This window comes from Propithecus coquereli, unplaced genomic scaffold (genome assembly GCF_000956105.1).
Source record: "Propithecus coquereli isolate 6110/MARCELLA unplaced genomic scaffold, Pcoq_1.0 Scaffold235, whole genome shotgun sequence".
Classification (NCBI taxonomy): Eukaryota; Metazoa; Chordata; class Mammalia; order Primates; family Indriidae; genus Propithecus; species Propithecus coquereli.
In genome coordinates, this window is record NW_012147897.1 from 2160217 (window position 1) to 2180764 (window position 20548).

Below are 20548 nucleotides of genomic sequence, written 5' to 3' on the forward strand. Positions count from 1 at the left end.
GGGGGCGGGTGCTAATAATACCCGTTCGTTCCGCAGCCGCGCTTTACAGTTTACACAGCTGTCACTTTCCTTACTCCTTAATTAATAATAAAAATAGCCGCCGTTCGGGAGCGCCGGCTGGATGCCAGGCCCTGTGCCGGGCGCTTTACAAGCACAGCCGCACGGAGCCTGCCTTCGTAACATTATCCCCATTTTACAGAGCGGGAAGCCGAGGCTCAGTGAGGGCTGTGACTTGCCCGAGGTCGCTCGGCGGGTCAGGCCAAGGCGGGGCGCGGGTGCTACCCCCGGATCCCCAGGGAGCCGCGGGGGCGGGGCGGCGGGCGGGGCGGAAGGCGGGGGTTGCGGCGGCGGCGGCGGATGGCCATCTTAAGTGGCCGCCGAGAGTCCAGGGCCGCTTCCCCGGGGAAGGGGGCGCGGGAGCAGCCCCGGAGGTGGGGGTCTGCATGGGGCGGCCAGGGCTCTGAGGAGAGGTCGGGAACCGGGGGATTTGAGGGAACTTTCTTCTGGATGGGCAAGGGGGAGCCTTCTCGTCTCGGACTACTAAACCCCTCCAGGCCCCGGCCTGCGAGTGTAGGGGGTGGTGCCAGGGAACTTGGCCGAGAGGGGGAAGGGCTCTGCCGGGCTGGGAGGGACTGCCGGGGACTGTACGTGAGGGGCTCCAGGACATTGGACCCCGTCTGCGGTGTGTGGGAGTTCGGAACTCCATGGAGGGGATTCCCCCGTGGGATTTGTCAGGGAAGAGACCGGTGGAGTTGGGGGTTCAGATCTAAGAGGGGGTGAATTTCACCGTAGTTGGGGGTCCTGCCCGCTTGGATGGAGGGGAGAGAAGGAGGAGAGGTCCATCCTGGATCCTTCCCGGGTTTGGGGAAGCCCGATCCAGAGAGGCTGTACGGGGGCCGAGTGGAAAGTGTGGAATGAGACCTTTATGGGGGTTAGGGGTCATATCATTGAGAGTATTGAAGAGGGCTGGATTCTGCAGGGGGTGCCGGGACCCCGAAGTGTTGGGACGCAGAATGGGGAGACTTGGACTTTAAAGGGGGCTTGGAGATTGGACCTCTTCGAGTTGGTGGTGGGGGGCAGGATCATTGTGGGGTCCGAAGGTGTCTGCCCCTGCGGGAATGTGGGGCATCATCCCCGCGGGAAGAGGTTGGGGGCAGGGGCGGTCTGGGCCATGGGCCGAGCGGAGGGGGAGGGGGCCAGCCGCCTGGCGCTGCGCTGCGCTCCCGCCCCTCCCCCGCCACCTCTGAACAAACTTTTCTTTCTCTTCAAGTTGAGGCCGGCGCTGCAGGCGGCGGCGGCGGCGGCTGCGCGGCGAACCAGGCGGCCTGCACGGCGGAGCGGGGAGCCTCGATCCCCGGCTCTCTCCAGCCCTCGGATCCTCAGGCCTGGGACCCGGGCCCGGCCCCAGCTTCAGCCCCGAGTGTCCCGGGGCCGATGGCGTGGGGCGGCGGGTGCGGGCGGCGCTGAGCGCTGCGCGGGCCATGGCCTCGGCGTGCGGGGTGCCGTGCCCAGGGGGCGCGGGGCTCGGGGGCGCGCTGGGTAGCCCGGCCCCCGCCTGGTACCACCGTGACCTGAGCCGTGCTGCCGCGGAGGAGCTGCTGGCTCGGGCTGGCCGCGATGGCAGCTTCCTGGTCCGAGACAGTGAGAGCGTGGCAGGGGCCTTTGCACTCTGCGTCCTGTGAGTGGAGCAGGCGGGCGAGCGGGCATGGGGGAGCGGGGACACGGCCCGGAGTTCAGTGGGTGGGGAGGGCCCGGGTTGGGGTGACTGCCGGTGAGACGCCAGCCCTGCCTCCACCAGAGTAGGGGCCTTGGCTTTATCCTGGGGCTGAGGAAGGATGCAGGGGGGCACTTCCTTCCTGCTGTGTGTCTGGGGGCACTTTCAGGGGCCTTGAGGGCAGAGGATGGGGTTCTGCAGCCAGGCTGGCAGTGATGGGGGAAAATGCAGGCAGATCCCCTCAGGCATGCTCCAGGTAGAAGGGATGCAAGGGTCAGGATGTGCATTCCACCATGCCTGCAGTTCTGTCTGTGTAGGGATGGAGTGTCTGAGTGTTGGGCAGGGGCTGGAGTTGGGCCAGAGGGACTGATGGGGGTGTGTGAGGAGGGCTCCTTTCTGTGCTCTTGGGTTCTGCCTGGCTGTGTATGGCTAGCGGTGATGTGGGTGGTTGGTGAGAGGAAGGCTTGGGGAGGCAGGGGTGAGGCTGTACTGGACCATACATATCATTATGTCATGAATCAATAAGTGAGTGAGAGTGGCTTGGCTCTGGGCTTGAGCCCTGGTTATCTGGCTGCTTTAGCCCTGAGCTATGAGTGCTGAGAGTAGAACTAGACTTGCCACTTCCCTGAGTAGGCTGGGTCCTGTGGCTGTAGGTGTCACCTGTGTGTGTGGTAGTGGTGTTGGGGCGAGTTAGCACTCTCAGTTTTGCAGTCTTCACCCTGACCTGTCCCCTGCCTTGCAGTCTGACTCTGAATGGGCTTCCGTGGGCCTCTGGAGTGGGTAGTAGTGGGTGGGAGTCTGTGAGGGGCTGCTGTGTTTAGATGTAGTTATGTTCTTCCCTACTCCTGAGAGCCTCCTCCCAAACCGCTGGCCCTCTGTCCCCTCCTCACCCCTTTGTCCTCCTGACATCTTTGGGGAATGCATTGGCCTAGACCAAGGGAGATATTTTTATTGTCATAACTAGGATGGCGCTGTTGGCATCTAGTAGATAGAAGCCAGGGGTGCTGCTAAACATTCTCTAGTGCACAAAACAGTCCCCAGAACAAAGAAGTATGCAGTCCAAAATGTCAGTAGTACAGAGGTTGAGAAACTCTGGCCTAGGCAGGTGACCTGCTGAGGAAGGGGCCCTATAAGTCTCAGCTGATGCTTCAAGTCTGAGGCCCAGTAGGGGGAGACTGATTCAGGACAGCACAGGCACATGAATATCCTGGGAGCCCTGCCTCCCAGCCCCCTAATTAGGGAGGGGAAGGAGGCAGGTGCTAGGTCAGCTGCTGAGTGGGAGGGGGACAGCTGGAGCCTGTGTCTGGGTGAGGAGCATTATTGTCCCAGGAGGGGGAGAATCCTGGCTCCATCGCCAGGGGAGGGTATGAATGGGGTGAGGGGGTCTGTCTATATATGGGGCCTCAGCTTTGCATCTCAGGAGTCTAGGGGTAAGGAGCAGAAATAGGCCATTTCCTAAATTTCCTGAGCAAACACAAACTTGCTTACCTGTGAGCACACCCGCATACACATGGATAGCATTCAAGACACACCCCTGCCCTGTCAGGCACTGGCAATCTGACCAGCAGGCAGGCATATGGGGCCTCACCTCTGCCGTGGTTTAAACTCCCAGCTCTGCTTTTTGCTTGCCCTGTGACCTTAAGCAAATCACCTTTCCTTTTCTAGCCTCAGTTTCTTCAGCTGGGGAATGGGGATAATAAAAATATCTGCTGTGAAATGTGAGAAGTAAATGAGATGTATAGATACTGATTACCCAGCTTGTCACAGAGACAGAATTCAGTTAATGATATGCTATTGTTACATACACAGACCCATAGTCCACAAACTAACATGCCAGTCACACACAGATACCTACCTGCGTAAGCAGCAGGAGAGCCCCTGAAGGGGGCTTACTTAAGGGGAGGGGATGGCCCTGTGGCCAAGGTGTGGAGTCTCCTCAATAGGCATTTGGTCCTCTTTGGTAGCAACACCCCCTTCCTGCCCAACACACTCAGGCCTGGGTGACTCCTTGGGGAGGCACACCTTCCATCCCCCATCAAGCGTGCGCCTGGTTCAGCTGTCACCTGCTCAGCTGTTGCTGCTGTCTGTCAGCACCCTTGGCTTGGGGCTTCTAGAGGCCCAGGTCTCCCATGGGGGCCCCTTTGGGTCATCCCAATTTCCTGGTGTCTGGGGAAGGGGGAAAGGCCTAGAGTGATGCACCCACACTCCCCAGCAAAACTGTCCCGTATACACCCAATCCAGCAGAGCCAGACGCTAATGTAAACACAGGAGGTGCACGCACACGTTAGTGCATCACCCGTGTGTGCAAACAGGCTAACCAGGCTTCTGAGGACTCCTACTCTGGCGGGGGGCCCAGACTGGTACCACAGCCCAAAGGGGCTGTTTAGACAGCTGTGGAGGCCGCAAAAGGGCTGCCTGTTGCTTCCCGGGCCCTGTGGTGGGTGTGGAGTCTATGTAGGTCTTGGGGGGCGGGTGTTCTGGTCATTCCTGCTCTTGCTGGCAACACTAGGAGGGTGGAAGTGGACTGGCCCCATCGTTAACCCTGTGTAGCCTGGGAAAGTGGTTTTAGGAAACCAAGCTGAGGAGGCTGGGGGGTTGAACCTGGTGGCAAGAGGAGGGGGTGCTTTGAGCCCAGCCTGGGGGTGACAGATTCCGACCCTTCCTTGCCATCAGGTATCAGAAGCATGTGCACACATATCGAATTCTGCCTGATGGTGAAGACTTCTTGGCTGTGCAGGTAGGAGGGTGGGCCCCTGACCCTGACCTTGACCCAGTGTAGGGCACCCCTGCTGGCTGACCCTTCCTCCCACACTTGCTGCCCACAGACCTCGCAGGGTGTGCCAGTGCGCCGCTTCCAGACCCTGGGCGAGCTCATCGGCTTATACACCCAGCCCAACCAGGGCCTTGTGTGCGCCCTGCTGCTGCCTGTAGAGGGGGAGCGAGAGCCAGACCCGCCAGACGACCGCGATGCCTCAGGTACTGCTCCGGGTGCACAGTGTGCAGATCCCTTCCTTGCTGCCGCCCTGACTCTACATGCCTCTTCCTGTCCCCCACTTCCCAATGCCTTTACCCCTTTCCATGGAAGTCACCGACAGTCATGGCATGCCCCATGCTCCCCTGAGGGCAAGAGACCAAAACTGACCGCTGTCCACAGATGGGGAGGATGAGAAGCCCCCGCTACCTCCGCGCTCTGGCTCCACCAGCATTTCTGCCCCAGTGGGGCCCAGCAGCCCCCTGCCAGCCTCCGAGACTCCTACAACTCCAGCTGCCGAGAGGTGAGACCCCACCCCCTCCACTGAGCAGGAAGTCCCTTTCTCCTCGAAGAACTGTTTCCCTACCAAAGATGGGGAGACCTCCTAAGCCCCGACCAGGGACCCTCATCCCATCTCAGCCCAGAGGCAGATACCCTGATCCATCCCGTTCTGATTGCCACTAGTACTGTTCCCTCTAGGGGTGGGGTGAGGGTCCTGGGACAGGTCAGCAGGACATCCACTGACCTCTTAACCCCTCCCTGAAGTGCTCCCAATGGGCTGAGCACCATCTCACATGAGTACCTGAAGGGTAGCTACGGGCTGGACCTGGAGGCTGTGCGGGGCGGAGCCAGCAACCTGCCTCACCTCACCCGCACCCTCGCCACTTCCTGCCGGAGGCTGCACAGGTATCTGGAACATCCACCCCCAGGCACTATACCCTTACCTCTGACCTGTGCTTATCCTCTCCCCTGCTGCACAGATGCCCTGACCTCTGACCCTGAACGGTAAACTCGCCATTGCCTCCTGACTTTTCCTCACCTGTCCCCTTTTATCCGCGTGGTGAAGAGAGAGGCTACACATTCAGCACCCCTTCCCTATACTTAGGTCAGGGTGGGGAGCTCTTCTGACCTGATGTCTCCCCTAGTGAGGTGGATAAAGTCCTGTCAGGCCTGGAGATCCTGTCCAAGGTGTTTGACCAGCAGAGCTCGCCCATGGTGACCCGCCTTTTGCAGCAGCAGGTGGGACTGTAGGGAGACCTCTGGGCGGTGGGTTCGTTGTCTGGGGCTGGGTGAGGGCTTCTGCTTAGGGGACTCATGTGCAGGACTCATTCTTTCTCCCCCTAGAACCTGCCACAGACTGGGGAGCAGGAACTAGAGAGCCTAGTGCTGAAGCTGTCAGTGCTAAAGGACTTCTTGTCTGGCATCCAGAAGAAGGTGGCCTGACTCCTGACCTCTGGCCCCCCCACTTGCTGACCACTGTCACTGGCCTAGCACTGATCTCAACCCTGAAGCTACAGCTTAACATTGACCCCAACATCAGCCATGCCCCCCACCGCCCCAGCCCTCAGTGTGTCCCCTGACTGCACCCTGCCCTTGCCCCCTCCAGGCCCTGAAGGCCCTGCAGGACATGAGCTCCACAGCACCTCCGGCTCCGCTGCAGCCGTCCACACGAAAGGCCAAGACCATCCCTGTGCAGGCCTTTGAGGTGCGTGGCAGCTAGGGTCTCAAGGGGCACAGGGACATTGGAGGTGAAGCAGGTGCTGTCTGCCCCAAGGTCTTGTCAGCAGCCTTCCCACCTCCTGGCCTGCAGGTGAAGCTGGATGTGACCCTGGGTGACCTCACCAAGATCGGCAAGTCACAGAAGTTCACACTGAGCGTGGACGTGGAGGGTGGGCGGCTGGTGCTGCTGCGGAGACAGCGGGAGTCTCAGGAGGACTGGACAACCTTCACGCACGACCGCAGTGAGCCGGGGCTAGACCTGGGAGAGGTGGGCAGGGCGGAGCCCCCAGCTGAGGGGCGCAGGCCTGTGTGACCTGTCGTCCGTGCCCTAGTCCGCCAGCTCATCAAGTCCCAGCGTGTCCAGAACAAGCTGGGCGTAGTGTTTGAGAAGGAGAAGGACCGGACCCAGCGCAAGGACTTCATCTTCGTCAGCGCGCGGGTGAGCGGCAGGGTGGGCCAGGCCATTGGAGGGTACAGGGGTCCCTAGATGGGTGCGTCCCATTGCTCGCGAAGAGAGGGAACACGTGATGTAGGCATGTCATCCCTCCTGGTGGGGCAGGTCTGGCAGGGTAGAGAATGTGTAGCCTGAGGATGGATTCAAATATTCACTCGATGAACATTTACCAGCACCTGTTACACGCTTGAGCAGTGGGTAGACGGTAGTGAGCCCATCAGGCACGACCCTCCCCTCGTGCTACTTGCCATCTAGCAGGGTATCTCTGGTGGCCGGGGGTGGGGCGTGGGGTCCTGGCTGCCTACCTGCCCCTGACTGGCTGCTGTCCCCAGAAGCGGGAGGCCTTCTGCCAGCTGCTGCAGCTCATGAAGAACAAGCACTCTAAGCAGGACGAGCCCGACATGATCTCTGTCTTCATAGGCACCTGGAACATGGGTCAGGCCCGGGCTGGGGCTGGGTGGGAGAGAGGGATGGCCCCAGGGCCTAGGCCTGACACCCCCCTTCCCCTTCACCTCCAGGAAGTGTGCCACCTCCGAAAAACGTGACATCCTGGTTCACATCAAAGGGTCTGGGGAAGACCCTGGACGAGGTCACTGTGACCATACCCCATGACATCTATGTCTTTGGGACCCAGGAGAACTCAGTGGGCGACCGTGAGTGGCTGGACCTGCTGCGCGGGGGCCTCAAGGAGCTCACAGATCTGGATTACCGTCCGGTGAGAGGGGTCATCTTGTCCAGTCCCCTGTCCTCACACACTACCCTCAAATTATCCTGTTTGACTTCATGGGCGACCCTGGCCTGACTGGCTTTCCCTCTGGTCCCTGGGCATATCCTCTGAGAGATCTACCCTGAATCCTTCATGCCATGGGAGGGACTGTTTCTCTCTGGTTCCTCAGGAAGAGGGGTAGCAAACCTTACCCTATGGTGGCCAGAACAGTCTTATACCGTAGGCCGGGGGGAATGCAGACAGTGGGTGCCCCAGGGCAGGGGTGACCCTGCACCTTCTACCCAGATTGCCATGCAGTCACTGTGGAACATCAAGGTGGCCGTGCTGGTCAAGCCAGAGCACGAGAACCGCATCAGCCATGTCAGTACGTCCAGTGTGAAGACTGGCATTGCCAACACCCTGGGTAAGCAGGTCGGGCTATGGAGGGTGGTGGGATCCCTCTGTCCGTGTCTCCTGCTTCCTCTCTAGCCCTGGAGGTTCCCCTTTTAGGTGGTCTCAGCCTCCCCGTATATAAGGCACTCTGAACTTCGAAAAGCATATTCAGGGCCAGGCTCAGTGGCTCATGCCTGTAATCCTAGCACTCTGGGAGGCCGAGGTGGGAGGATCGCTTGAGGTCAGGAGTTCGAGACCAGCCTGAGCAAGAGCGAGACCCCATCTCTACTAAAATTAGAAAAAATTTGGTGTGGTGGCAGGTGCCTGTAGTCCCAGCTACTCGGGAGGCTGAGGCAGGAGGATCACTTGAGCCAGGAGTTTGAGATTGCTGTTAGCTAGGCTGACACCATGACACTCTAGCCCGGGCAACAGATCAGGACTCTGTTTCAAAAAAAGGAAAAGCATATTCATACTCTAAATCTCTTCTGGTCCCACCAGGAAGGCAAAGCTAGGACAGTTACCCCTTTGCATAGACAATAAAACTCAAACCCAGAGTGGCTGAGTAACCTGTCGAAGGCCACACAGCAAGTAAGAGGTGGAGCCAGACCCAGTGCCCAGGCCGCCTGGCTTGCTCCCCCAGACAGATCAGGATCTGCAGGGCCTTTCGGTTTCACCCTTGGGATCTCCTGTGATCTCCAGGGGCTCTGCTCACACACACCAGCAAACTCAGGCCGTCCAGATGGACCATGTGTGCCCCAGGGGGTCCCCCGGGAAGGTGTGGGTGTGTGTTCAGGGGCCTGCCTGCCTCATAGTGTCTGGGGGGTGGGTAGGGAGGATCCTCTCGCTGCTGCTTTGAGGGGCAGGGGGGAAGAGTTGGGAGTCCTCTGAGGGTGACCCAGGCCTTCCTCTCTTGCTTGCCCTGACAGGGAACAAGGGAGCTGTGGGAGTCTCCTTCATGTTCAATGGCACCTCATTTGGCTTTGTGAATTGTCATCTCACCTCGGGAAATGAGAAGACTGCTCGGTGAGGGGGTCCCTTTACACCCATCCCCTATTCACCTGAGACCTGTTCCTTCTCCCACGTCCCAGTGCATGGCCCTCCTACATCCCTGTCCCCAGAGAGCCCCTTCCCCTCCCTTATCCCAACTCAAGACCGTCTGTCTGTTCCTGACCCTGATCCTGACCCAGAGACTTCTTACATTTCCTCCTATCACTGACTCCTGACCCTGGGGACCTATCCCCACCCCTCACCATAGGCGGAACCAGAACTACCTGGACATTCTGCGGCTGCTCTCGCTGGGCGACCGGCAGCTCAGTGCCTTTGACATCTCTCTGCGTTTCACTCACCTCTTCTGGTTTGGGGACCTCAACTACCGCCTGGACATGGATATCCAGGTGTGAGCAGGGCCCTGCTGGTGGAAGGGAGACTGGGGGCGAGAAGGGCTATCACCCTGGCTCTGGTGCAGGAGGAGGGACATCTCCAGCCTGTGTGTCCCCCACCTCAGGAAATCCTGAACTACATCAGCAGGAAGGAGTTCGAGCCCCTGCTCAGGGTGGACCAGCTGAACTTAGAGCGGGAGAAGCACAAGGTCTTCCTTCGATTCAGTGAGTGTGGGCCTGGCAGGCGGTCTCTGAGGGCTAGGGGGCTTGTGGTATCTCTGGGTTTTAGGGCCCTGAACCCCACCTGTCCCCTACTTTCCTTAGGTGAGGAGGAGATCTCCTTCCCACCCACCTACCGCTATGAGCGGGGTTCCCGGGACACATATGCCTGGCACAAGCAGAAGCCAACTGGGGTGAGCCAAGAATGACATAGGCCTTGGGGGCCCCCAGGCCTAGCAGTCAATCAGGAGTGGTGGGAGGTCAAAGGTCTGGGCCTCTGCAGTCGCCACTCCAGCCTCCATGCCCCCTCAGAGGCCTTTGGGTGATCCTGGTGTTGTGAGGATCCCAGGAGGGAGGTGGGTGCTGGGGCCCAGTGTAACGGAAGTGTGGGGGCACCCCAGTTCTGGGGTGGGGCCCGTGCCGAGCAGTCCCCAGCTGTCTGCTCTGACCATGCTGCCAACCCCTGCCCCAGGTGCGGACCAATGTGCCGTCATGGTGTGACCGGATTCTGTGGAAATCCTACCCTGAAACTCACATCATCTGCAATTCCTATGGTGAGAGCCTCCTGGGCAGGGTGAGGGAAGATCCCGGGTGGTCACCGTCCGGACTCTGCCCTAACTTTGGGAGGTGGGAGCAGAGAGTAGGGACGTTCCTTCTGAGCCCCCATTCCTATCCCCCCTGCCCAGGTTGCACTGATGACATCGTCACCAGTGACCACTCCCCTGTATTTGGGACATTTGAGGTTGGAGTTACCTCTCAGTTCATCTCCAAGAAAGGTGACAGTCCTGGATGTTCTTGTGGATATAGTGTACATCTGGGTGGGCCCAGGTGGTGGCCTAAGGATGTGCATAGGTTTGATTCTGCGTAAGTGTGTGTGTGTGTTTGGGTGTGTATACATGTGAGTGCAGGAGTGTTTCTGAAAATGTGTGTGAGGTCGTCTGTGCACCTGGGCTGTCAAGAGAGGCGTGTGCCCATGAGTGTGTGTGTGTATGCATAAGCGTATACATATCTGTCTGTGTCTGCCTGGGGCCACATACATGCCACTGAGTGTGCCTAGAGGGGTGGCAGGTTGTTGAGGGGTAAGCCCATAGGCATTCTGGTCCCCAGCTCCCTCTTCTGTGGGGTTTTCTTCCTTGGGTTATCTCTTTGCTCTGATCCAGCATCTGGGCTTGGGACTGGGGAGGCCCCCTCCTGGCCTTGCCTCCTGCTCTGCCACAGCCCCAGGGCTGGGCCTCTCTGTCCCGTTCCTCCTGTGATCCTCTCGTGCCCTCTTAACCCTCCTATCTGCCCTCCTCGCATACCCCTCAGGGCTCTCAAAGACTTCGGACCAGGCCTACATTGAGTTTGAGAGCATCGAGGCCATTGTGAAGACAGCCAGCCGCACCAAGTTCTTCATTGAGTTCTACTCCACCTGCCTAGAGGGTCAGAGGCGGGGCCCAGGGCTGGGTGTGGGCCAAGGGTGATGGGAGGCCAGGAGGTGTCCAGAGCAGCCATCCCTCTACTTAGGGGGAGCGGAAGCTCAGAGGTGGTACTCACTTGGGTGTCCCCCATCCCTACTCCAGAGTACAAGAAGAGCTTCGAGAATGATGCGCAAAGCAGTGACAACATCAACTTCCTCAAAGTGCAGTGGTCCTCCCGCCAGCTGCCTACGGTGAGGCTGTGGACAGGGCCCGGGCGCAGAGAGGGCCGCAGAAGAGCATGTTGAGGAGCTTGCCTGGGCGGGAGGGTGGGGCCGGCAGAGCTTCTGCGCATGCGTGAATGCAGGTGTGTGTTTGGCTGGCATTAGTGAGGATAAGGGCATTTGCTTTATTTGGGAGTGTGGAACCACAGTGCAGTTTGTTCATTCATTCATTCAGCAAATACCTCTTGAGCCTTTGCTAAATTTCAGGTTCTGTTTTGGCCACTGGGGACACAGAAAATTAATTAGTTACAGTGATGCTAAGTGCTAAAGGCCCATGCACAGCTGTGTCTTCTGTGTTAAGGGTTTGGGATCCTTCCTTAAGAGTTGAGTGTGAATGAGCCCACATGAGTCGAGGGTAGGGGGTAAGTGGTGTCAGGGCAGCACGTGGGAGGGGCCAGAGGTGGGGATTGGGCTTTGCTCCTCACTGGGCCTCTCCCCTTCCCAGCTCAAGCCAATCCTGGCTGACATCGAGTACCTGCAGGACCAGCACCTCCTGCTCACAGTCAAGTCCATGGACGGCTACGAATCCTATGGTGAGGGGCGAGGGGAGTCGAGGGGTACAGGAAGCCAGGTGGGGTCCTAGAATGGCTTGGCAATTTGCTGATCTGTCCCATCTGCCCCTCAGGGGAGTGTGTGGTCGCACTTAAGTCCATGATTGGCAGCACGGCCCAGCAGTTCCTGACCTTCCTGTCCCACCGAGGCGAGGAGACGGGCAACATCCGTGGCTCCATGAAGGTGCGGGTGCCCACGGAGCGCTTGGGCACCCGTGAGCGGCTCTACGGTGGGGGCTCTGTTAGGAGGGGTATGGGGCAAGAGATGGGGGTGTGGACAGGTCTAGGAGGGGAGGACGCAGGGTGGGGCATGGTGGAATCCCTGGGCTACTTGGAGGGTCTGCAGCCACAGCTGGGGGTGGGCCTGCCCAGAGGAGTAGCGGGGAAGGGACTGGCAGGCCCAGTGGGTATCTTTGTCTGTGGGGTTCAGGAGCACAGGTCCCCTCTGAGTCTCCCTTCCCACCTCACCCCCCAGAGTGGATCAGCATCGACAAGGATGAGGCAGGAGCAAAGAGCAAAGCCCCCTCTGTGTCCCGAGGCAGCCAGGAGCCCAGGTGAGCTTGGGCTGTGTTGGATGTCACATGAAGGGGTCCTTGGGGGCTTTTGGTCAGCCCTACTTCATCCTTCATCTCCGCTCTCCTGTGCACCCCTGGCAGGTCAGGGAGCCGCAAGCCAGCCTCCACGGAGGCCTCCTGCCCACTGTCCAAGTTATTTGAAGAACCAGAGAAACCGCCACCAACTGGGAGGCCCCCAGCCCCACCCCGAGCAGCTCCCCGGGAGGAGCCCTTGACCCCCAGGTGAGAGGAGGAACCTGCTGTCCCCCTCACCCCGCTACTTTGTCCACTACCATGCTCGGCTCTCAGGGCCAGCCTGGGGAGCATCTGCTGTTTGGGTGCTCTGCCACCCCACAGATGGAGGTGCCGTGGCCCTATGCCCATGACCACTCTGGCCAGCCAGGCCTCTGTTAGGTGTGGCTCTCTGAGTCAAAGGGAACACAGTCAGCCTTTCCTCTCCATTCTCCCTTTAAAAGTGGAATTAGAAATTGTTTTTAAAACTGTTCCCTCCATGTAAACAGACCTAGCTTGAGCCTTCTGTCTGGAAAAGGCACGTGGCTTGGTACAGGCTTTCCCAAGGTGCATTCTGTGGAACTCTATCCTACAAGAGGACCGGCTAGAAATGGTTTGTGGTCAAATGAGTTTGGGAAATGCTTCTTGCTAGATTCTTTTCTTAGATATTCCCGGTGCACATTAGCATTAGCCAAAGCTCTGAGCATGTGGACAGGAAGGAAACCTCTTTTCAACTCTTGTTTAATATAGTTTCCCAAACTTAATGGGCCAGGAAACTTTTTTTCCATGTAGTGACTATTAATGTCCTGGGGGACTAGTGTTCTGTGTGTCACACTTTGGGAAAGTGAGGCTTGCCTTCTAATTATATCCAATTGTCATCTGAATTTAAGAACTCCTAGGGTCAATTTAGTGCTTTTTCACTCATCTTCAGCTGTTATCAGCTGCCTGGGTTTTAGCCCCAGGCTTGAGTAAAATCATCCTGAGGACCTGAGTTCGATTCCTCAGTAGATCAACCTTGGCTGCCTAGAGAGGCTTTCCAAGTCTGGCTGGTCACTCTCTTTGGAGGCTGTACGTGCCCTGTCTTCTGGCACCTCTGTTCTCACCCATTTACGCTCAGGTTTCATAGTTACAAAGTAATAAAAGATTTGAGAATCTTAAGTAAGGCAAGAGAGTTTAGGATTATTCATTTAAAGCTTCCCTTTTCCTGACTTTAGAGATGAGGAAACCAAGGGTGGGAGAGGGCGAGTGATGTGTTCAAGGTCATGTGAAAAGTCTAGGACCAGGGGCCCTTGTCTTCTGACTCCTGTCCAGCTTTCCCTCCACTCTACCCATTGCCTTTGGGTTTCTGGGTCCTGACTTAGTTACCCTGCTCCCAAACCTAGGTTGAAGCCAGAGGGGGCTCCTGAACCGGAGGGGGTGGCACCCCCTCCACCCAAGAATAGCTTCAATAACCCTGCCTACTACGTCCTTGAAGGGGTCCCACACCAGCTGCTGCCCCCGGAGCCACCCTCACCTGCCAGGTCTGCTGTCCCACCTGCCACCAAGAACAAAGTGGCCATCACAGTGCCTGCTCCACAGCTTGGGCGCCACCAGCCCCCTCGTGTGGGAGAGGGGAGTTCATCAGATGAGGAGTCTGGGGGCACACTCCCCCCTCCAGACTTTCCACCCCCACCACTGCCAGACTCAGCCATCTTCCTACCCGCCACCCTGGATCCTTTGCCAGGGCCAATGGTCCGGGGCCGCAGTGCGGGTGAGGCTCGAGGCCCACCACCTCCCAAGGCCCATCCAAGGCCCCCACTGCCCCCCAGCCCTTCACCCACCAGCACCTTCCTGGGAGAAGTAGCCAGTGGAGATGACCGGTCCTGCTCAGTGCTGCAGATGGCCAAGACCCTGAGCGAGGTGGATTATGCTCCCGCTGGGCCAGGACGCTCAGCACTCCTCCCAAGCCCCCTGGAGCTGCAGCCACCCCGGGGACTGCCCTCGGACTATGGCCGGCCCCTCAGCTTCCCTCCGCCCCGCATCCGAGAGAGCATTCAGGAGGACGTGGCGGAGGAGGTGTGTGGACTAGCAGTGGCTGGCTGTGTGTGCCTGAGGAGTGTGCCTGCTCATGGACCATGCTATCTTTTCACTCCACTACTCAGCATTCACTGGTGTCCCCTCTGCCCTGAGATAGGCGGTGGGGAGTTGGGGGGACACATGAATCAGCCCCAGTCCTTGCCTCCCTTCCCCCAAGAGCAGGCGGTAGAATGTGGCTGTCAGCAGGTGTTGGGGGGGCACCCTCAGTGCTCCCTGTGACATGCCCTGTTTCCTCAGGCTCCATGCCCGCAGGGCGGGCGAGCCAGCGGGCTGGGCGAGGCGGGCATGGGTGCCTGGCTGCGGGCCATCGGCTTGGAGCGCTATGAGGAGGGCCTGGTGCACAATGGCTGGGACGACCTGGAGTTTCTCAGGTGGGGCGGGCCTGGAGGCGGCGGGGGTGGGTCAGGCCCCAGGGGCGGGGCTAGGAGCCCTCAGGAATCCCCAGCTCATCTCTCAGCCTCTTTTATTCCCACAGTGACATCACCGAGGAGGACCTGGAGGAAGCTGGGGTGCAGGACCCGGCTCACAAGCGCCTCCTGCTGGACACCTTGCAGCTTAGCAAGTGATCTTGGAGGCACCTCGAAGCTGCGAACTCGGCGCCTCTCCCCACCCTAGGAAGGCCCAGCTATCGCCCCAGGGTTGGAAAGGTCTAAGGGGCGGGGCAGTACCTCTCTGCCTATTTATTGGGGATCTTTCCCCACTCCCAATCACTTGGAATGCTCTAATTAAAGTCTCCTGCCCCGCCCCTTGCGGGGCCAGGGCTGCAGAGGTCAGTTGCCATGGTTACCAAGGACCCTGGTTACTCTGGTGCTGTCCTCTTTTTCTGGACTCCCCCAGCCCCAAGGGTGTCCGTGGGGGTCCAGCTGGGTACGTCTGGGCCCCACTTTCAGCTCTGTTTTTGCTGCCCTCTGCAGGGCCTGAACTACAGGGGAGGAGTTCTGCTAGGACCTCCCCAAACCCCCACTGCAGGGGTGTCCGTCCGGAAATGAAGGAATAGCCCTAGGACCGGGCTGGGGTTTATTTAAGCTTTTCTGTGTGGGTTTGGGGAGGAAGGGCATCTTAATATTATTGGGATCGTTGGGATGGCAGGATATTGGCCATGAAGTACCAGTTTGCTTAGTTCTTCCGGTCTCCTGGTCTATACTGCCCTGCACTGGGGATGCAGCGGCCAGGGGGTTTCTTGTAACCGGGGACAGGGTTCTTGCAGGCAGCCTATCCCCACCTTGGGCACTCAGAAGGGTTGCCGGTGTGATGTCTTCAATAAATTAAGTTTTATTTGGATTGAGCAAAACTCACCTCAATAAATTACAAGTTTTTCAACGAAAAGGAACAAAAAAACAGGAAAAAGAAAACAACTCTGTCCCATTCCCCAGGCAGCCCCACCACTCCTCTAACAGGTTCACCCTCTGCCAGACGGCTAGGGATGGGAGGGGACGCGCAAGGGATGAATTGGCGGTGGCACCCTCAGGCCGCTGACAATCCCAGCGAGGGCCAGCCTTTGCATGGGGTGGGGACGGTGTGGATGGGCCCAAGGGGTGTAGCAGCGGGCACTCATGGTCACCAAGGTAAGGAGTGATCCGGCCAGCTGTAGAGCCAGGGAAGGGGGCCACACTCCTTGAGGATCTCACGTTTGGGCACTGTTAGGGACAGGTGATATTTGATCCCGGATCCAAAGAAGGCCAGGCTGGAAGGGGGCTCTAGGCTCTCCTGGAGGAGGGTCCCGGTGAAAAGCACTCTACTGGGTGGGAGTGGGTGAGGACGAGAGTGGCCCTAACTTGGTCTCCAAAGCTGGGGAGGGCACAACTAGGGGTCTCTGTGGGCAGTGGGGACGGATGGGACTTCCAGGCTGGCGGCCGGGAACAGGGGGGACTGTCAGGTCCTGGAGGGGCTGGGACGTCTCTGGGGCAAGGCTCAGAGTCTCCAGAGGCCGGCGGCTAGAAGAGATTGGTTTTCAGGGCGGGGCCGGGCTTCCGGTGAAAGGAGGACAGAACCCCGGAGAAGGGCCCGGGCCCGGGCTCCGCCGGCTGCCAGGCCTTAAGTAGTTCGGCTGCGCCCGTGCCGGGCCCGCCGCCCCCACCGCCCGCCACGCCCGCCCACAAAGCGCCCTTGAGCGGCTGTGCTCCGGGCCCGGGCCCAGGGCCGGAGCCCAGGGCTGCAGGCAGCGGGCTGGGGCTCAGGCGCGGGCTGGCCAGGCCGGGCGCGGGTGGCGGCGGCAGCGATGCTGTGCTGTCGGGCGTGGGGCTACACGTGGACTCCTTGGAGTCGTCGTCCTCGGACGAGCAGCGCGCCTCGCCCTTTTTGGCGCCCGCCGCGCCCGCCGCGCCCTTGGCGCTGGCCGCGCGCTCCTGTTTGCGGAACTTGGCCCGGCGGTTCTGGAACCAGACCTGCGGGCACAGGGGCCAGTCAGTTCCGACCAGCGTCAGAGAAGGCACGGGGTCAGTCCGGGGCCGCAAGGCGCGGGTGAGACCTCCGTCTGGGAAGAACCAGCCCGGATTATTACTGGTCTGAGTGGCCCACGGCCTTCCCAGAGTCGGCCCCTCGTCCCCCAGAGCCCCGGCCTGTTGCCCTGTGCGCTCTCCTCTCCTCCACTGGCCCCTTCCTCCACATCCCAAGGTTCTTGCCCTTGGGATCCACTCGCCAGCGGATCCCAGTATTCTTGGTCTCCTGGAGCTAACTCTGCCTTCTGCTCTCCTCACCCTAAGCCCTGCCCCCAATCTCCTCCGTTAGGAAGCTCCGGACTTCCCGCCTGGAGCGTCCCAGCGCCGTGGAGAGGGGGTTAGGGCGCCAAGGAACTCTTTTGTCCAAGGCCTCCAGTCAAGGCGGGCCAGCTGAACATCTGTACGCGGACTGGTACAGACAGACAACAGAGTCCGCCCTGGCCCTGCTCTCTTCGGTCCTGCGCCTGACCCAAGCTCAGGCTGCCCAGCCTCAGGGTTTTCACAGCTGCTGCCTGGGGAGGGGACCCAAAGGTGCTGACTGGCCCGCTCCCACTCCTCCACGCTTGGCCCGGAGGTCACCTGGGGCTCCCCCTCTACCAATTCCACCTCTATCCTGGCTTCTCAAGGCTTCTGAATGTCCTGCTGCAGGAAGGAGACCTGAAATCGGGGAATCGACGGGCAGGTAGCACGAAGCTAAACAGATCGGTCTCCGGAGGGCTTCCAAGTCCTGGCTCCGCTGCCTCCTCTGGCTGCCCAACCATCCCCGGACTGTGCCCTAGCCCCTGGCCCTTCATCCCCGCCTCCAGGCTGCAGTTGCCTGTGTCCGCTCCCCAGATGTCGCGCGCTAACCTTCCACGTCCCCTTCCATGCGCACACCCTCCCTTACACACACATGCATACACGCACCTGCACGCGAGCCTCAGTGAGGTCGATCTTGAGCGCCAGCTCCTCGCGCGTGTAAATGTCGGGGTAGTGGGTCTCGGCGAAGACTCGCTCCAGCTCCTTGAGCTGCGCGCTCGTGAACGTGGTGCGGATGCGCCGCTGCTTGCGCTTCTCATGCAGGCCCGACGGCTCCGGGAAGAACTTGTAGGGCACTACGGGTGTGTGTAGGAGGGCGGGGGCAACGAGGGTGGGGAGAATGAGAGGCCAAGCTCAGGCCGCTGTGTCCTGCTCCAGGGGAATCGCGCGCCACCCAGATCCCTAGCCTGGTCCCTAAACCGAGAGCCAAGCGTCCTCCCTATTGCTCCAGGGAGCTGACAGGGATAAAGGCGGACCCGACCGGGATCTGGGAGACCTGGGGCCCGAGAGCCGCCGCGAGAAAACCAGAATCCGATCCTCCAGCCAGGGCCCCCTCCATCCCGCCATGTTCCCTCCACCTCCCGGCATTCCACCCTCCCTTCCGACACTCCGCTCGGTGTGTCTGTCTCTCAGCGCGTCTGCCCGCCTGACTTCAGGTCCTGCTCTGTCCGCCCTAGCCCTGGATGTCTGTCAGGTCTCAACAGCGTCGCGCGTCTCCCCACCAGACTGAGACTCTCTTGCCGGCTCTACTTCCAGCCCTGCCTCGGGCTCTCTGCTGTGTACAGATTTGGCCCCTCTACCCGTCCATCTCTCTCCTTCCCAGGCCTCATTTCCTCAGCCCTGTCTCACGTCCCTGGTCCCCATTTTTCTCCAGGTGTCCCCTCTCCTCTTCCTCATTTTCCTCCATCTGAATCTCTCTTTAACTTTCCCCTTCTGGGCCACTCCTCTTTGTGCCCATTGAGAAGGGTTCTTATTTCTCCCCACCCAAGTTCCTCCATCTTCTCTTTGCTCCTCTTCTCCCAGTGTCCCATCTCCCCCAAAGCCAGTCCCTGCCCCTATTCCCTTCCTATACCCGTCCCAGTCTCCACTGCCCCATAGACAGTGCTGCTGACACCATCTCCCCATCCCTGTCTCTAACCCCAGTTTAGGTCTTTATATTCTCCAGGGGTCCCCAATCTCCACCTTTGTCCCCTCTCCTCATGTCCCCACATCCCCTAATCCTTGACTCTAACACCCCATTCCTATCCCCGTCTTTCTCATTTCTATTTCCGATCTTCCTTGGTCCCCATCACCTGATTCTTATCTCTATCTCCCCAACCTTGGGTCCCTATTTCTCCCAGGGTCTCCAGTCTTCCCATGTCTGCTCCCATCTCTCTGTACCTTATCCGCATTCGCCTGGTCTCAGAACACTGTATCCCTGGAGCCCGTCTCCTCATTTCCAGTCCCCATTTCCCCAATCCCTATCACCCGGCCCAGGGTGCCCAATCTGCCAACCCTGTTCCAGTCTCTGGCCTCATCCTCCAAATCCAGGGACTTATCCCCCTCACCCCAGGCCCCAGTCCTCTACTTGGGTCCGGGGTGGTCTTCCCAAAAGGGAAGGAGATAAGGAGTTGGGTGGGGCAGGCTGGGACTCTAATCTGAAAGATGGGGATGACTGAAGAGGCTCAGTGAGGTTGAGGGTTTGGACAGGGACTTGGATCAAAGAGCTTGGGGCCTGGACTGCGGGACTTTAGCTGGGAGAGTCTACAGGGGAATGGGGAGATGAAAGTGGCTCAGTGACCTGGGCCCCCTTTTATGCAGGCTACGGAAACTGGTTTTGGTGGCACAGAAGGGTTTGGGCCCAAGCGGGATGGGTCCAAGATAGGGCGGGAGGGGCCTAATGGCGCCAGGGCTCTAGGAACGTTCCCACCCGGGCAGAGCAGCTGCCTGCAGGGGTCCTTGCTATGGGTTACGAATCACCAGGGACAGGGGTGATAAGGATGGGGGTCTGATTGGACTGAGCCTGGAGTCTCTTTCAAGGATACAGGGTTTGGAGAGGTTTGGTGGTCAGTCTTTGCAGGTGGGGCGGGGAGGGCCTAGTGAGGGGCCAGGGGCTGGGCCCGGGATCTAGTGCCTTGACCCAAAGGGCATGGGATGGAGATTTGGCAGCACGAGAGAGGAAAGTGAGGAATGAGAGGGCAGGGCTCATCGCTGCTGAGGGGAATCCCTCGTATTACTGGGGATCTCTCGGGCGTTGGAGGGTCTGGCCAGGGCAGGATGGGGACGGCTGTGGGGGACAGTCGCATTCACTTGCCGAATGGGGCCGGGGGTTCCGCAGGATTTGGAGGGAGGGTTGGGCCGGGGCTGCGCTCACCTGCCGAGTAGGGCGCGGGCTGGTGGTCGCGTAGGGCGCCAAGCGCGCAGTTGGAGGAGCCGAGCGCGGGGCAGGGCGGCCCTGCCGCGGGGAAGGCGGGCCGCAGGGGGCTGTATTGGAAGCCGCCAGGCTGGCTGCAGGCGCCGAAGTCGCCGTAGGCGGACGCCTCCATGGCAGCCACGCACGAGTCGTACGAATTGAGGTAGGAGTAGTCCATCGGCCCGGGGGGCGGGGGCGGGGGCCGGGCCAGGCCGGGTCAGGGTCGGGGGCCCGGTCCGGGTGGAGGTCGGGATGGAAGTTGTAGCGCCAGGCACCGAGGACCCGCGGCCGGCTCTGAGCGCCTGAGAGTCCGCCCGCCCCGTCGCGGCCGCACTCTGCCCGGGTGCAACGCAAGTGCAGCCCGGCCGGGCCCGCGCGCCTTTTAACGTGCAAGACCCCGTGGAGGGGGCGGGGCGGGGCGAGCTCCGCGGGGGCGGGGCCTGGGCGGCCCAGACCCCGCCCCCAGCCACCCCGACCCCCACCCCGAAGGGTCCCTGCCGCCCTTTCAGGGCTCTCGAGGTGCGGGGCGGGGACGCGCAGGACCCCATCCCCAGAGTCCCCATCCTGTCCCAATCCGCACCAGACCTTCCGTCCCTACACATCGTGCGAGGCAGGAGGGTCCCGACCTCTTTCCCCGGCCTCCCCACCTGCGGCCCCGCGGAAGGGAGGGAAGGCAGGCCCGGCGGCGCTCGTGTGAACAAGTTAATTCA

At 60.1% G+C, this 20548-nt stretch overlaps 2 protein-coding genes across 2 annotated transcripts; one reads left to right on the forward strand and one right to left on the reverse strand.

Annotated features, from left to right (window-relative positions):
• The first annotated feature begins 353 nt into the window (after positions 1-353).
• Positions 354-15530, forward strand: INPPL1 (inositol polyphosphate phosphatase-like 1). The gene is made up of 29 exons (XM_012645721.1): positions 354-431; positions 1271-1678; positions 4388-4451; positions 4540-4690; positions 4869-4989; positions 5232-5372; positions 5612-5705; positions 5811-5900; positions 6073-6171; positions 6277-6427; positions 6518-6624; positions 6972-7074; positions 7158-7354; positions 7652-7769; positions 8665-8761; positions 8994-9132; positions 9243-9342; positions 9442-9530; positions 9809-9890; positions 10023-10112; positions 10645-10758; positions 10899-10987; positions 11463-11550; positions 11643-11798; positions 12044-12122; positions 12225-12365; positions 13517-14189; positions 14448-14581; positions 14686-15530. The coding sequence occupies exons 2-29, from the start codon at positions 1482-1484 to the stop codon at positions 14774-14776; spliced, it is 3795 nt and encodes a 1264-aa protein (XP_012501175.1). The 5' UTR covers positions 354-431; positions 1271-1481; the 3' UTR covers positions 14777-15530.
• Positions 15463-20194, reverse strand: PHOX2A (paired-like homeobox 2a). The gene is made up of 3 exons (XM_012645723.1): positions 19800-20194; positions 17555-17742; positions 15463-16594 (listed from the first exon to the last, which is right to left on the reverse strand). The coding sequence occupies exons 1-3, from the start codon at positions 20014-20016 to the stop codon at positions 16145-16147; spliced, it is 855 nt and encodes a 284-aa protein (XP_012501177.1). The 5' UTR covers positions 20017-20194; the 3' UTR covers positions 15463-16144.
• Positions 20195-20548: the final 354 nt, after the last annotated feature.

What these genes read in the sequence shown, in the direction of transcription:
- INPPL1 (XM_012645721.1), top strand. Translation starts at nt 1,482, where the DNA reads ATGGCCTCGGCGTGCGGGGTGCCGTGCCCAGGGGGCGCGGGGCTCGGG. An exon ending in CAAGGTCTTCCTTCGATTCA is followed by an intron (nt 9,343 to 9,441) that starts GTGAGTGTGGGC and finishes TACTTTCCTTAG; the next exon opens with GTGAGGAGGAGATCTCCTTC. An exon ending in GACGACCTGGAGTTTCTCAG is followed by an intron (nt 14,582 to 14,685) that starts GTGGGGCGGGCC and finishes TTATTCCCACAG; the next exon opens with TGACATCACCGAGGAGGACC.
- PHOX2A (XM_012645723.1), bottom strand. Translation starts at nt 20,016, where the DNA reads ATGGACTACTCCTACCTCAATTCGTACGACTCGTGCGTGGCTGCCATG. An exon ending in GCCCGCGCCCTACTCGGCAG is followed by an intron (nt 17,743 to 19,799) that starts GTGAGCGCAGCC and finishes ACACACCCGTAG; the next exon opens with TGCCCTACAAGTTCTTCCCG. An exon ending in TCACTGAGGCTCGCGTGCAG is followed by an intron (nt 16,595 to 17,554) that starts GTGCGTGTATGC and finishes CTGTGCCCGCAG; the next exon opens with GTCTGGTTCCAGAACCGCCG.